Below are 14019 nucleotides of genomic sequence, written 5' to 3'. Positions count from 1 at the left end.
GGAAGATTAAGATTAGTGGCTGGTGAAGGGGGAGAATCAAACTATATCCTAAAAAAAAGAAGAGAGCAAGAGTTCCAGCGTATCTGAAGCAGTGACTTATGAAAACTCCTCCTCTGCCACAAATGTTGCTAGTCTTACGTATGGAACAGTATGGACTAAACTAGGGGCCAAGCCCGTTGCATTCAGGAATACAACAGGTGCTAGATTGGGGGGTAGGGTGGAAGAACTCTGCAGACAGCTTCCCTCTCCCTCCAGGACCTGGAAAGGCTCCAGGCAGCTGTTAGGGAACTCACCAGCAGGGGCAGCTCTCACACAGCAGGGATCTGCAGCCTCTGAGCCTCGGAGGGAAGTGGAAGGAGGAGGGGTGGTCAGGGGTGGGGGACAGAATGCTGGCCGCTGGACAGCCACCCAGAGTGGGTGTTAAGCACTGAGTGGCACTTAAGCCATGAGACATGCTCCTCCTCCAAGCCCTTGCCAGAAATATTAAGTGCAACAGATATCAGAGGGAAGGGGAAAATTCAAAGTCAGAGTAGTGAAACTGGCTGCCTATGGAAATTGTGAGCTCCCCTTCATTGGCAGTCTTTAAGCAGAGGCTGGACAGTTTTGCTGACAGGGGCTTGTGGGAATTGTAATCCATGGACATCAGGAGAGCTACGGTTTGGCCATCCCTGTGTTAACCTGATCCTGCCTAGACTAGATGACCTGTATTTCATTTGCTCCTGTTCTTTCTCTTTTCTCCCGCTACAGACAGGCTAACGTGACTGTCCATCTTGATCTATCCTAGAAGCTTCAGTAAAGTGATGAGATTTTTTGTCAGAGAGGATTGGAGCAAAGCCCTGTCCAGAATTCACTCACACGTACAATTTTGAAAATACTGGCTCATTCTGCACATGTTGGAGAATGCACTTAAGAAAGAGATTTTCCTGTTTCTCACAGGAAAGCCCAGCTGCAAAAGCCCACTCAGGTGTGCGGAATACTCCTTCAAGTTTAAAGCAAACCAACTCTCCCAAAGGAAAAGGCACGAGAAAAAAATTACCTTGCTCCTTGGAATGCACGGCAGACCTTGTGTGATTCACGATAGAATTCACAGAAGCCACATACTGAGGGATATCTTGGATATAATGAAACTGTGGGACATTTTCTCGGAACCTTTCCAAATAAAAACACGCAACATCATTTTCAAATTTTTATATTTATTCGTAGATTTATATCCCGCCTCTCATGACTTTTGTCACCTCGAGGCGGCTAGCAATTAAAACCATAAACAGTTACCCCTTAAAAACCCATTAAAACAATAACAATACATATAACAACCCACATGATGGCAGAAGCAACTATCCCAACTCAAACTACAGAGACCAGCCAAACGATTCAGTACTAGATATTATTGTATTACAAGGGATGCTCAGCTGGGTTGGGACCCCAGATCGAACTCCGGTCAATTCACACACACACACCCAGCCTCAACCATATGCCTGGTGGAAGAACTCCATCTTGCAGGCCCCACAGAACTTAGACAGCTCCGTCATGGCTATTAGCTCTTCTGTAAACCCCTTCCACCAGGTAGGAGCCAAGGCCAAGCAGATTTCCTGGGGGCTCAGGACATCATCATCCTCGTCATCCTCATCATCCTAATCAGTATAGATTTGTTCCCTGCCACTCTCGGCATGCTGGCTCATGGCGGGTTCCAGAGTAAAACCACGTAATACAGTAAAATCTTCCTGACCTGTGCCTCCATAGTCAGCAAAGCATCCAAGCCCACTCCCAGATTCCTGGCCTGGAGCACTGAGGTCAGTTGCATCCCGGCCAGGATGGGTAATCACACTTCCTATTCTGCTGTCTTCCTACCCAGCCATAGGACCTCCATCTTGGAGGGGTTGAGTTTCAGGTGATTCTGCTCAAGCCATCCAGCCATGGCTTCCAAACATCTGGCAAATGGTTCTGGGGGGAAATCCAGGTGGCCGTCCATGAGAAGATAGAGCTGGGTGTCATCGACATATTAATGACAACCCAGCCCAAAGCTCTGGACCAGCTGAGGCAGAGGGCACATAAAGATGTTGAAGAGAGTGGGGAAGAGCACCACCCCCCTAAGGAACTCCACAAGGAAGCTGACAGGAACACGACAGCTCATCCCCCACTGCCATCCTCTGGGTCTGGTTCTGGAGAAAGAAGCATAACCAGCCTAGGGCTGTACCCCGTATCCCTGTCCCGGCGAGGCGGTGGGCCAATAACTCGTGGTTAACCACATCAAAGGCGGCCAACAGGTCTAACATTATGAGAATGGCCGACCCGCCCCTGTCAGCTGGCGTGCTCGTTTCTGATGATGGCATGCTTCTGTTGGGAACTTTTGGGAAGGCCTTACCAGTTGATCTCCTGCAGGAGCTTTGAGGGGTCTCCAATGAGAATTTCTCGAAGTTTTCCAGGCATGAGCCTGTGATTCCCTAGGCTGGCCACAAGCTGGTCGCTCAGGGCAATGCCATGGAGAAGCTCCCTGTGGAACTGGCTTTGTCTGCACAAGGCCGCCAAACTGACGTCGGGGAGCTGGCAAGCCTGCTGCGCTGCTTGGAGCTGCTCCGCGTCACAAAGGGCCGATGTCAGGTTTTGGAGGCGGGAAAGCTTCAAAGACAAACAAGAAAGACACAAGAGATGAAGTTTGAAGGAGACTGTGAACCAAGAAATGCAGAACTCCCAGACAAGCTGGCTGGAGGTGGGGGGGGGGGGGGGGCTTGCAACGTAGTAAAAGCATTAAAAACTCATAAAATACAATCTAAAATAGATAAGAACAGCAAAAACAGCAAAGATGGTTACCCCTTATTAGGCCCAAATTCCTCATCTGTTCCTGGCTATGTCTGTTCCTCATCTGTTCCTGGCTAGGTGTAGATTAGACATAAATCTGGGGGCAATAGTAGGTTCCCTCCCGGAGTGGTCCAATTCCACGTCCAGATGATGCCCCCCCCCCAAAAAAAACAGAATCCCTGGTCAGTCTGGCCTGGAGGAAATTCACCTCAAAGGGGTGATCGGCATTTCCCTTGGCATGCAAGAAAGGGCCACGAGAACCAAGCTCAAACAAAATCCCTTCTGCACATTGACTCACTATCTTCCTAAGTTCATAGAAGCTGCATATCTGTCAGATGTCTATCTAGCCTCTGCTTAAAACTTTCCAAAGAAGGAGAACCCATGGAAGCCTGTTCCACTGAGGAACTGCTCTGTCAGGAACTTCTGGAAGTTTAGCCAAAAATTCTTTGGAATTAATTTCATCCCATTGATCCTGGCCTGACCCTCTGGGGCAACAGAAAACAACTCTGCTCCATCTTCTATGTCAGGGGTAGTCAACCTGTGGTCCTCCAGATGTTCATGGACTACAATTCCCACGAGCCCCTGCCAGCATTTGCTGGCAGGGGTTCATGGGAATTGTAGTCCATGAACATCTGGAGGACCACAGGTTGACTACCCCTGTTTTATGTGACAGACCTCCAAGCACTTGAAGACGGTGATCCTATCACCTCTTGGTAATTTTTTCTCCAGGCTAAACAGACCAAGCTCCCCCAACCTTTCCTCATATGTCTTGGTCTCCAAACCCCTCACCATCTTCGTTGCCCTCCTCTGGGCACGCTCCAGTTTGTCTACATCTTTCTTCAGTTGTGGTGCCCAAAACTGAACACAGTACTCCAAGTGAGGTCTAACCAAATACTTCTACTACAACAATAGCAAAAGTCTGAAGATGGATGCTTCAAAATGGAAGCACTAGAATTAAAATTAGCCGAAGACAAGGAGGAAGAAGACAAAGAAGGAACAGCAGCAGCAGCTAATGGAATGGCTCCACATTCCTTACCCATCATCCTTCTGTCCCAAATTTCTTGCCCAAAGCTGCTTTTTTCTAGGAAGAACACCTGCCAGGCTTTTGTTGCAGCCATTAACATGTAATTTGTGTAGGCAGGCCTTCCGTTCTCATAGCACATGCTGAATAGTGTGTGTGATAGATCTACTTACTCGAAACATCAGGATTTCGGGAACCGATGAGGACTTCTTGTAGGTGCCATGGTGGGCAAAAACATTCTTTTCTGGTTGTTCTGCGTTCAGTGGGGAAGCACCATCTTCTGCTAAGAAATACAACCATGACGTGATGCTCTTCCCCGGCACTGGACACTTTTATACACCTTGTGCACAAAGCTTTAACAATTACTCTTTTGTGATCTGGGCTTCACAACAGGTGATTCGAGGCACTGATGGGGACTGTAGCCATTCATTAGGGCCAATGCGCATTAGATTGCTACAAGTGGGGGGGGGCAAGGACTTGCAGGGAGGAGTTTTATTTCCCTGCTCCCTCTTGCTCTTCCTCGTTGTCAGTGGCAGTGCCTTCAGCCTTCCCTTCCTCCAGTTCTCCAGCCAACATACTTACCAACCTACCTCCTTTTTCTGTTTCTCCCTTGGTAGCCTCTGCCCCTCTTCCTTCACTCATTCACCATTATTTTGGCTCTCCCTGCCCCCCCCCCAGCTTCAGAAGAAGAGTTGGTTTTTATATGCCGCTTACAATCACCTTCCCTTTCTCCCCTCAACAAACACCCTGTGAGGTGGGTGAGGCTGAGAGAGCCCTGAGATTACTGAAGAAGAAGAGTCAGTTCTTATATGCCGCTTTTCTCTACCCGAAGGAGTCTCAAAGTGGCTTCCAGTTGCCTTCCCTTTCCTCTCCCCACAACAGACACCCTGTGAGGTGGGTGAGGCTGAGAGAGCCCTGAGATTACTGAAGAAGAAGAAGAGTTGGTTCTTATATGCCGCTTTTCTCTACCTGAAGGAGTCTCAAAGCGGCTTACAGTCGCCTTCCCATTCCTCTCCCCACAACAGACACCCTGTGGGGGAGGTGAGACTGAGAGAGCCCTGATATTACTGACGAAGAGGAAGAGCTCTATCAGGGCTGTGACTAACTCAAGGTCACCTAGATGAGAGCAGGGAACCTCGGCTCGCCAGATTAGAAGCTGCCGCTCTTAACCACTACATCAAGCTGGCTCAGCTTCAGCTTTCCCTGTTTCTTTTTCTAAGCATCCCCACCCCAGCTTTACTTCTCCTTCCTTCCTTCCTATGTGTTACATTTTTTGTCTATCCACATCCCCCCTCCCCTGCTGCAGCCTTTGCAATAGACTGCGTCCTGTATCTGAGATGCTTAGATCGCGGGCATTTGTGGGGGGGAAAGTTGGAAAAGATTTTTCATGGATTGAAACTGGCTGACTACCGAGCTGCTTGTTCTTTATTGCCTTCTTTATTGCTTGCTATCAGCCTCAACAGGAGTCTGTGTTGGAAAATTAAACTTTGAAGTAGGACTCAGCTTCAGAACAGAGTTATTTGTTAACAGAGTTTTATTTTCTCTGCAGCGAGACATCATTTGGCGTCCTGTAGCCTAGCGATCCCTAACCTGTGGGCTGCGGACCACATGTGGTCCTTTGACTAATTGGAGGTGGGCCGTGAAGGACGCCTTCTCCCCCTCCCGGCCCTTTACAACACACTTTGGGTGTCATTGTCTCCCATCACTCCCAGATGGGACTATCTCGTTGCAGAGAAACAAGCTCAGGGTTCCCATTGATTTGTCATTGTCATGAGTTAAAATTCCATGAAAATAGAATGTTCATTATGTTCATTGTTGTGGCGTGTCTGTATCTTATTTTGAAGGGATGTTTAAACATGACCATAGCGATCAGAGAGCATTAAGGCAGTGGTTGAGAGTAGAGGAGTAAACTCCCCCCCCCCCACCGGGCCTCAGTAAAATTGTTGAGCATTGAGTGGTCCCCGGTGATAAAAAGGTTGGGGACCACTGCTGTAGCCCACACGGAGTTTTGCAAACCTGGAATTAGATGTTAGGCTGAAAGTCCAACACAAGTAACTTTCATATGGGGAAACAATAACACACACATAAAGGAAAAATTGCCATGGACACAGCACTGTCCAGTTATTTTCACTCCTGGAGCGCTGAGGATTGAAGTGGGGGTGAAGCAGAAGCTGCTCCCCATCTGATTTTGATAGGTGGCTGGCTGCATGCAGCTCTACTGAAAATATATTAGGCACTCCAGTGACAAGCATCATTTGGACCACAGGCTGCCACTGTGAAAGCCTTGCACACCCACATCCTGGCCCATGGGATGAAATAATTGAAAATGTGTTTCTGAGGAGAGGATCCATTCCCTTGTCCAATTCAAGATGTTGGTTTTGACCTTTAAAGCTGTTCATAGCTCCGAGATCAGACAAGATCGGGCAAGCCTCAGTTATCCAGGATGAAGTCCGCACACACTGGATAATACACTTTCAATGTGCTTTTGCAGCTGGATTTTCCAGCGCAGAGCAGGATAATCTACTTCTAAAGTGCATTGAAAGTGCATTATCCAATGTGTGCGGAATTGGCCCTGGTCGGACATTAGAAATAAATAGGGATTAAAAATAAATATTACCTGGCAGTTCACTGTCTAGCCCATCAGTGCTGTTCATCAGACAAAGCATGTATGGTTGGACGTTATTATTAGGCAACATTTTTAAGAAGGTATCCTCAAATACTGAAAACAAAAACCTGTAACGTAAAAAAGAACAGGTCATCTCCCCAAATATGAAGCAACAGACATTACTGGATGAATGACAAGCAAAGTCCTACAAGAAAAAGCACAGGCATCATTTGATTGAAACCAAGGGGGTGAAGTTATCCCCAACCGTGGCCAATGGTAGGTTTGAGCCCAGGACAACCTTAGCTTTCGGCAGCTCAGACTGCTCAAATCTTGCCAGACTCCAATCTAGCTGTTCTATGCAGAGCAACCCAGCCACATTCGGAAACTACCAATCAAAGTGACCTTGTTTGCACATCTTAAGAGTTAAAAAAAAAAAGTTCAAAACAACTTTGTAAACAACCGACTTCAGAAACCCAAACATGGTTTACTCTCCCTATGATTGTGGCAGTTCTTTAAAAAAAATCTAGTCTCTTTTTTAAGTTAGATCCAGGTGGGTCACCGGGTTGATCTGAAGCAATGGGACAATGTTTGGGTCAAGGGGCCCCTTTAAGACCCAGTAAGTTGAATTCTGGATATAAGCATTCATGCATGTGCCCAGTATGCACACAAATGTTGATACCCAGAATTCAACTTTGTGGGCCTTGAAGGTGCCCCTAAGACTCAGACTTTGTTCCTCATCAAGAGTCTCTCCTTAGCTGCCCAGAGTCTGCAGTCGGAAGTCCCACCTGCTGTCCAGGTCTTCAGGGATATTTCCATTCGCAGTCCAAGCCATGGTGCTGAGGGCCAGTCCTGGCTCTCCTATCCAATCCAGAAAGTTAACAGAATGACAAATGCATTGAGCTCTAAGGTGGCATGATCCTAAACAACAATGACTCAGGTATAAATCAGAATCAGGGCGGAGGTCCCCTAGTTTCACACCAAAATGAGCCCCAAATTGAACCCCTTCAAAATGGGAATTAACTCCATGCGACCATGTGACCCAAAAGTCATAAAGGCATGGCAGGGAAATCAGGGGGCAATGCTTTGGTTTTGGGACAAAACTCTATGGTAGAAGCTAACTCTACCATAGAGTTTTAGCCCAAAAGCCAGAGCGTCATGTCCCTGACATGCTTACACCATTTATGTAGGTATGTTGGGTTTATTTCTGGCTTCCCTCCCAGTTCCTGGCTAGTGCATCCCCTATCCCTCGGCCTGCTGGTCCAATGGAGCAGGCACCTCATACGGAATGTTCTTTCTACTTATTGTGCTTAGAATTATTGCTGTAAGGGCAGAGTTCAGGGCCTGAGTCAGGAATCGTAAACATCTCATTATACCAGACGTGCCCTTGTCCCTGACCCGGAAGTTGCAGCTGGTGCAGAATACAGCTGTAAAGGTCCTCAAAGAAAAACCTTGGAGGGCCCATATCCAGCTGGTACTGAGGCAGCTGCATTGGTTGCCAGTTACAGCCCACATCAGGTTCAAGGTTTCGGTTTTGACCTTTAAGGCCCTTCACGGTCAGGGACCCACATATCTGAGGGATTGCCTGCTGCCCTATGCCCCCTACAGGGTGCTGCGCACTGCAGGTAAAAACTTGTCGGCCATTCCCAGCCCCAGAGAAGCTTGCCTGGCCTTGACTGTGGGGGAGGGCTGATTATTTTACAGCTGTGTTGGGTTAATGTTAATTTTAATGGGTTTTTAATTGGGGTTTTATTGTCTGTGAGGTTTTTATTGTGTAACCCGGCTTGCCAGGAGTGGCAGGAAACAAGCCTAATAAATCATCATCATCATCATTACAAGGAAATAAATCCCAGGCAAGATTGATGCTCTCCAGGCCCCTAGAAGGAGCCTGTGACACATTCGTTTGGACCTGACAAGGCTCCCGCTTGAATGAATGAACTGCAACCAAGGTCAAGTGAATTCTTAGGGCCATTCCGCACATCGAAAAAAATAGCATTACGCCAGCACTATTGCGTAAAACTATTTTAAAAACGCACCTCCAGCTATTCCTCGCCTCCTGGCTCTCTCGCTTTCCTCAGCTGCCTTCTCGTGGTTCTTGGCACTCTGCATGCCTGCTTGAAATGGTGGAAGAGAGTAACGCACTATACACGCAATTCTCCTCCACCTGTGAATCAAGCCAGGCAGCCAATCACCTTTCTCCATGTTTTAAAGGGCCCACGATGCAAGGTATTTTTTTTAAGTAAAACTTCTCCATTGCTATACTGCCACCCCTTTTGGAATTATGAGCCTTGAAGCTTTAAAAAAAGTAATTTTGTTCCCTTTTTTTGGCCGGGGGGGGGGGGGTAGAGAGGCATGATTTGTGTGTTAACTGGTGGGGAAACCTTTTTTTTTTTTTTTTTGCTGTGCCTGAATGATTTAACACATATTTGTTGCTCCAAGCAGTTTGCTTTAAAAAAAAAGCCCCGTCCCCGGGAGAAGGGAGAGGGAGGCAGATGTGAGGGTGGGTGCTGGAGGTAGAGATAATACTACTTCACCTACACACATTTGCTCAGCATGTGGTTGATGGTTGCTCTCCTCTCGCTCGCATTACATAGTTGGGGGAATCCACTTTTGTGGATTCCCCAACTAGTGTTTTAAAATGGGGGATGTAGATGCTGGTTTGCTGCTGGGATGCTGGATGCTGACAATGTCATTTGAAATGGCCAAAATGTGGCAGAAGGTAAGCCTTTCACTATATTTTCTGGGTGCAGAATGGCCCTTAGCATATTACAGCCTTCGAGAGAAGAAGGGAGGATCGAAATGTCTGGCACAGGCTGCTATAAATCTCTGAGAACTTGGCTGCCTGGCCTGTGGGTCTCAAAGGTGACTGCCAGCATTGCGGCTCCCCTTGACCGTGCTCTGAGAAAGGGGGGACTGGCGAGGCGCTTGTCTCGGACAGCAGCTGCACTCAAAGAGGAGGCCTCCTTCTGTTGATTATTGGTGTTTTTAAAAATCTCAAAAACCACTTTGTTTTTACAAGCTATAAACCCATAGGCCTCGGCACTTTCTCTTTCATCATTTTTCTTCATGATGAGGACCAGAGTGAACTGCTTCAGAAAACAAAATGGCTTCACTCCAGCAATCTGCTAGCAGAGGGTATCCTTTCCCTTCTGTAGCCTCCTCTGCCCCTGAAATGTTTCTTTGAAAAGTCCCCTGCTCCTCAGGAACCAGTTTTGGGGGTCACAGGTGCAAGGGAACAGGAGAATAAGCAACCCCTTTTCATGTGCACGCAGGCTGCTTCTGCCAGGATTATGCGATCGCTGGATCCAAGCCGTGTCTTTTGGTATGCAATTCTTTTTCTTCATTTCTGAAGGCAGCGCTTGGGAAGTGCTAACATGCTAAGTTCTACCACACAATATGAAAATTATGAAAAGTACTGACTTACTGTGCTATCAAATCGCCGGGAGACGCTGTCTTTCCCAGCTCATTCTGCAGAAAGTTTTCAAATACATATTCCACATTTGGTTCGTTTGCATGAACATTTGGATCTTGGTCTATTTTCAGCTCCTTCAGTGAATCTAAAAGTGTCACTTTCTTCAGAATATAAATGCTGGCCTCTGGTATTGGGCTTGACTCATTGTGGGTAAGAACGCCTTCCATTCGTTCCCAGCCATGTTTTGCACCCTCCATTTCTGTCCGGTTCCATTTGGAAAGCAAGTTCCAGATCTGTGAAAAACTGTCCACTCCAGAATAGTTAGGGGCATCCTCAGCCACCTCCAGTGCTTCGTTCAGGGCCGAATACTGTTGCGCACCATCCTCCAATAACTTAAAGAACACAAACAAATTATTCCAATCCACTAGCCAGCCAGTGAAATTTTGTGAATGAAACCCTGTGCCACGAGCAAGGAAAGGAGAGAGAATGTTTAAAGGGTAATAATTGACTACATCGTTTATTCCATCTAGGACTGGGACGAGGCATGTGGAATTATTTGACGGCAGTGCATTAGGGATGGCCGCTAAAGATTTATATGTTTGCTGTATCCAGGGATTTTCAAAATTAAGGAGGATGTCCATTTCTGACAGCACGCCTGAAGAAAACTGTAATGATCTGAGGAGGCATAACAATGTGCTCGAAATATCATCGTTTCCATAAAGATTTGCTGACTCCAGACTCATCTTTAGATTTGTGATTGAAAAGAGGAACAATTCAGCCAGTGTCTGATTAGTCTTTGTTCTGTTTTCCAAATCTCTGGAAGTGAAAAGGATTTCACAATCGCTTTGTCTGAAGGACTCGTCAAGTGTGGCGTTTTCAAGCAGCGTCTGAAGGATGATGTGAAGGACGTCTTCCGTGCTGCAGTTCCCATGGGGGCTCCTCGTATCTAAGAAAGGAATCAGAGATAAATGCAAGATGTCCACAACTGCTGCTTCTGAGGAGGCTCCCTGACCTAACAAAGTCTGTTTAAATGCCCCTGGAAATAGAAAGTGTGAAAAGGAATACAGGGCAGCAATTCTCTCTTTCTCTGTTGCTTCTCCCAGTTGGCTGTCAGACAATATGATCATCCCTCTCTTCAAAGTGTCAGATATTCTCTGGAGGGCTTGATTACTCTTGTTCATCAGCATTCCCCATTGGCTGATGTCAAGCCGATGTTCAAAGTTTCCCTCAAAGAGTAGATTCCTGAGGACAGTGCTCAATGCTTCTGAGATGTTATTTCGGAGGTTTTCTTCAGCACCCTCCCCTAGTACAGGGGATAAAAGACTAGTAAACAGATCTAGACTGAAATGGGGACCAGAAACATTAGGCTGTGCCATCAAGTGGTTGTGCAGAATCTTTAAAAAGTGTCTGTAAGCATCTGGATTGGAATTATTTGCTTTCGTGGGTCTTACTTGTTCTTGTTCAAGGTCACTTAGCTCATCCCACCATGATCTATTTGTTATGTTTTGGATTCTCTGCATTATTTCTGAAATAGGAACAGTGAATGGGTAGTTTTTATTCATGCTGATGTTTGCTGCCATGTTGTACACATTCCAAAAGGATAGAATTTGCCCCAGGATGTTTTTTGTGGCAATAGATTTCTGCAGAAAATTTGAAACTTGCAATGAGGCTTCCTGTATGGAGCGGAGATCATGTCTTGCATTCACAGAAAGCTCTGAGACTGCACCAGGCGTCACCTCCCTGACGGCTTCCCATAGCCCTGCTAAACTAAAACGGGCCTCGTTGAAAAACAAATTATTCCAAATAACTTTGGTTACATTCAATGCCTTTTTAGTGTCTTCCCACTGAGGATTAAGAAGGAAAAGGCTTTGAGCAAGGACATCAACATATGGGGACCAAATATGAAAATATCTTTCTGAGTAACTTCTATAATCAGTCTCGGAGGTTACATTGAACGATTTTAATGCATCAAGCACGTCTTCAAAATAGGAGGCATTCACCCCCCAATTTAGAATTTCAAATAATGGAGGAGTTTCAGATGAATTTGGAGGCATTGCTGTGTGGATAAAAATTAGAGCTTTTCTAATCTTTTCCAGGAGGGGTACATCTGTCACATTCTGTGTGGTGTTCAACATATCTGCAACTTTACTCAAGGCAGCTGATAAATTCTTCCACTCTGGATGGCTGACAGCTTCCCCCCTGTTTTCTAACCTCTTTGATATGCTAGTATACTTGTCAGGTTCATTGAGCAGTGACAGAAAAGTTGCAAGCGCTAGCTCCCGGATAGGCTGATGGACAGATAAATGCTGCGAGTAACTTCCCGTATCGTTCATCACAAAAGGAATCAAGATGTGAAATGCCGAAGACTCGTTCAAAACAGCCGTCTTGCCAAGCAGCGGCATTTGGCAGGTCAGATTACTCGGTGGGAGCTTGCTTGAGATGCTGGTTAGGCTTTTGTGCATCTTGTGTATCCATGGATTCTTGCGCTCAATAAAGGCATCCACTTTGGAAAGAAAGCCGGATGCTAATTCTAGAGATTTGACAAAGCACTGAAATCCATCAGGGAAATCTTGGCTTTTCTGGAGCGCAGCAAACGCTGGCAGTGATCTTAAGTTTCGCAGCACACGCTGAAACACTTCCGCAAATGTTTGATTGTTATCCATGTTCATGGAGGTAAAAAGGAAGCGGCAGTCGCTCCCTGCCAAGGCTTCATTTAATGTGGTGTCACTAAACAAGACTTCAACAGCAAGGCGATGAAAGTCTTCGAGGGTGCAGTTCGGCAGCCGTTCATTATCCCAAGCATCTTCCCTTATGAAAGGACTCAAGGTTAAATACCAGAGTTCTAACACTTCCCCCTCCACCGATTCATCATGCCTTAACGGAGCCCTATTCAAGTCCTCCAGATCTAGCAAGCGTGAGAATCTGAAGAGGTTGTCCATTTTTTTAATACTGGAGGCTTCCAACAACCTCGGATCAGAAAGGAGATCCACTCCTTCTCTGAATAGCTCAAACAATCTTTGGACCGTTTCGTTATGAGCATCGGCATCCATTAGTGGATTAGTAGTGATTAAGGCACTGATGTACTTTTCCTCCAGGTCTTCTAGCACATGTAGGGTTTTCACAACGGTATCTAAAACCATTGAGATGTTTCTTCCCTCTGTGCTGTCTCCACTAGAGTCTTCGAGGAAGTGGCTCACAAACATGGTCAGTTGTTCCAAGACTTTGTTAAAAAGCAGGCCAGAATCATTGCGATGAACGTAGAGATTTTTGTGGAGGATATCTAGGACCTGCTCATAAGCAATGATGTCTGTTTCGTTCCATCTCTCGGATCTTAATTTTTCGGCAATATGCCAATAAGTATTGAATTCATTCCACTGATAGGCATTGATAGAATTCTGGATCAGCTGCATCAGGTCAGTCAAAGAAGAAATCAGAAGGTAGTTGTGACTCTCGGTAACATTTGCCACAATATCAAAGATCTTCTGCAGGACTAGGATCTTCTCGGGGAAGTTCTCCATAGTTGTGGGTTTCAGCAGGGAATTTGCAACCAGTGAAGGCACCTCTTGCATCGCAGTTAAGTATCTCCTGACTTTCTCAGGCATGTAAATAAATTTGTGAGAAGTTATCATTTTCATGGCTTGCCATAACTTTGTGGTCTTAAAAGTAGTCTGGTTTAAAAAGACAAGGTCCCAAATATTTCTGGTTAAGTTGTAGAGGTTTTGAATTTCTGTCCAGTCAGCCATCATCTGGAATAAAGGGGAGGTTTTGAAGCCAGCTTGATGTAGCAGAGATGTCAAACTGAGGCCTTCAAAGATGCCTTTTTGGAGAAAAAATTCTCTGAGTTCATTGGGTTGGTCATCCCTCATTTGCTTTGAAAAGATTTCGGTCAATCTCAGCACAGTCTTATGATCAAGCAGACTCAAAAGATTGAGGTTTTTCAGTTCAGTAATACTGTTGCCTTTTGGCAGATCTTTGAAAAAATGCAGAGACTTTCGAAGAGCTTCTGAATCCGTTGAGAGATTCCCCAGTTTGAAATTGGCACTGGCAGAACCCGGAGACATCATTTTGCTAGAAGGAAAGAAAAGCAAACATAATAATTTAGTATGAATGACAAATAGACAGCCCGTGGTCCTCCAGATGTCCATGGACTACAATTCCCATGAGCCCCTGCCAGCAAACACTGGCAGG

General features: G+C 46.1%; 1 protein-coding gene across 2 annotated transcripts in view; it reads right to left on the bottom strand.

The window, feature by feature from the left end:
• ABCA12 (ATP binding cassette subfamily A member 12) overlaps nt 1–14019 on the bottom strand; it is a 137834-nt gene that overhangs the window by 81917 nt on the left and 41898 nt on the right. The window contains exons 10-14 of one of the 2 annotated variants that reach the window (XM_077319316.1): nt 9844–13899; nt 6435–6550; nt 3991–4100; nt 2363–2616; nt 1037–1149 (exon numbers count right to left, since the gene is read on the bottom strand). In XM_077319316.1, coding sequence (XP_077175431.1) covers nt 1037–1149; nt 2363–2616; nt 3991–4100; nt 6435–6550; nt 9844–13899 — 4649 coding nt within the window. The remainder of the gene's footprint in view (nt 1–1036; nt 1150–2362; nt 2617–3990; nt 4101–6434; nt 6551–9843; nt 13900–14019) is intronic. The other variant, XM_077319317.1, reaches the window with a different exon arrangement.

The sequence above is a fragment of the Paroedura picta genome, chromosome 2, assembly GCF_049243985.1.
Source record: "Paroedura picta isolate Pp20150507F chromosome 2, Ppicta_v3.0, whole genome shotgun sequence".
In the NCBI taxonomy this organism is placed as follows: Eukaryota; Metazoa; Chordata; class Lepidosauria; order Squamata; family Gekkonidae; genus Paroedura; species Paroedura picta.
Note: the sequence above shows the minus strand (reverse complement) of the source record. Positions and strands in the feature narration are given on the sequence as shown.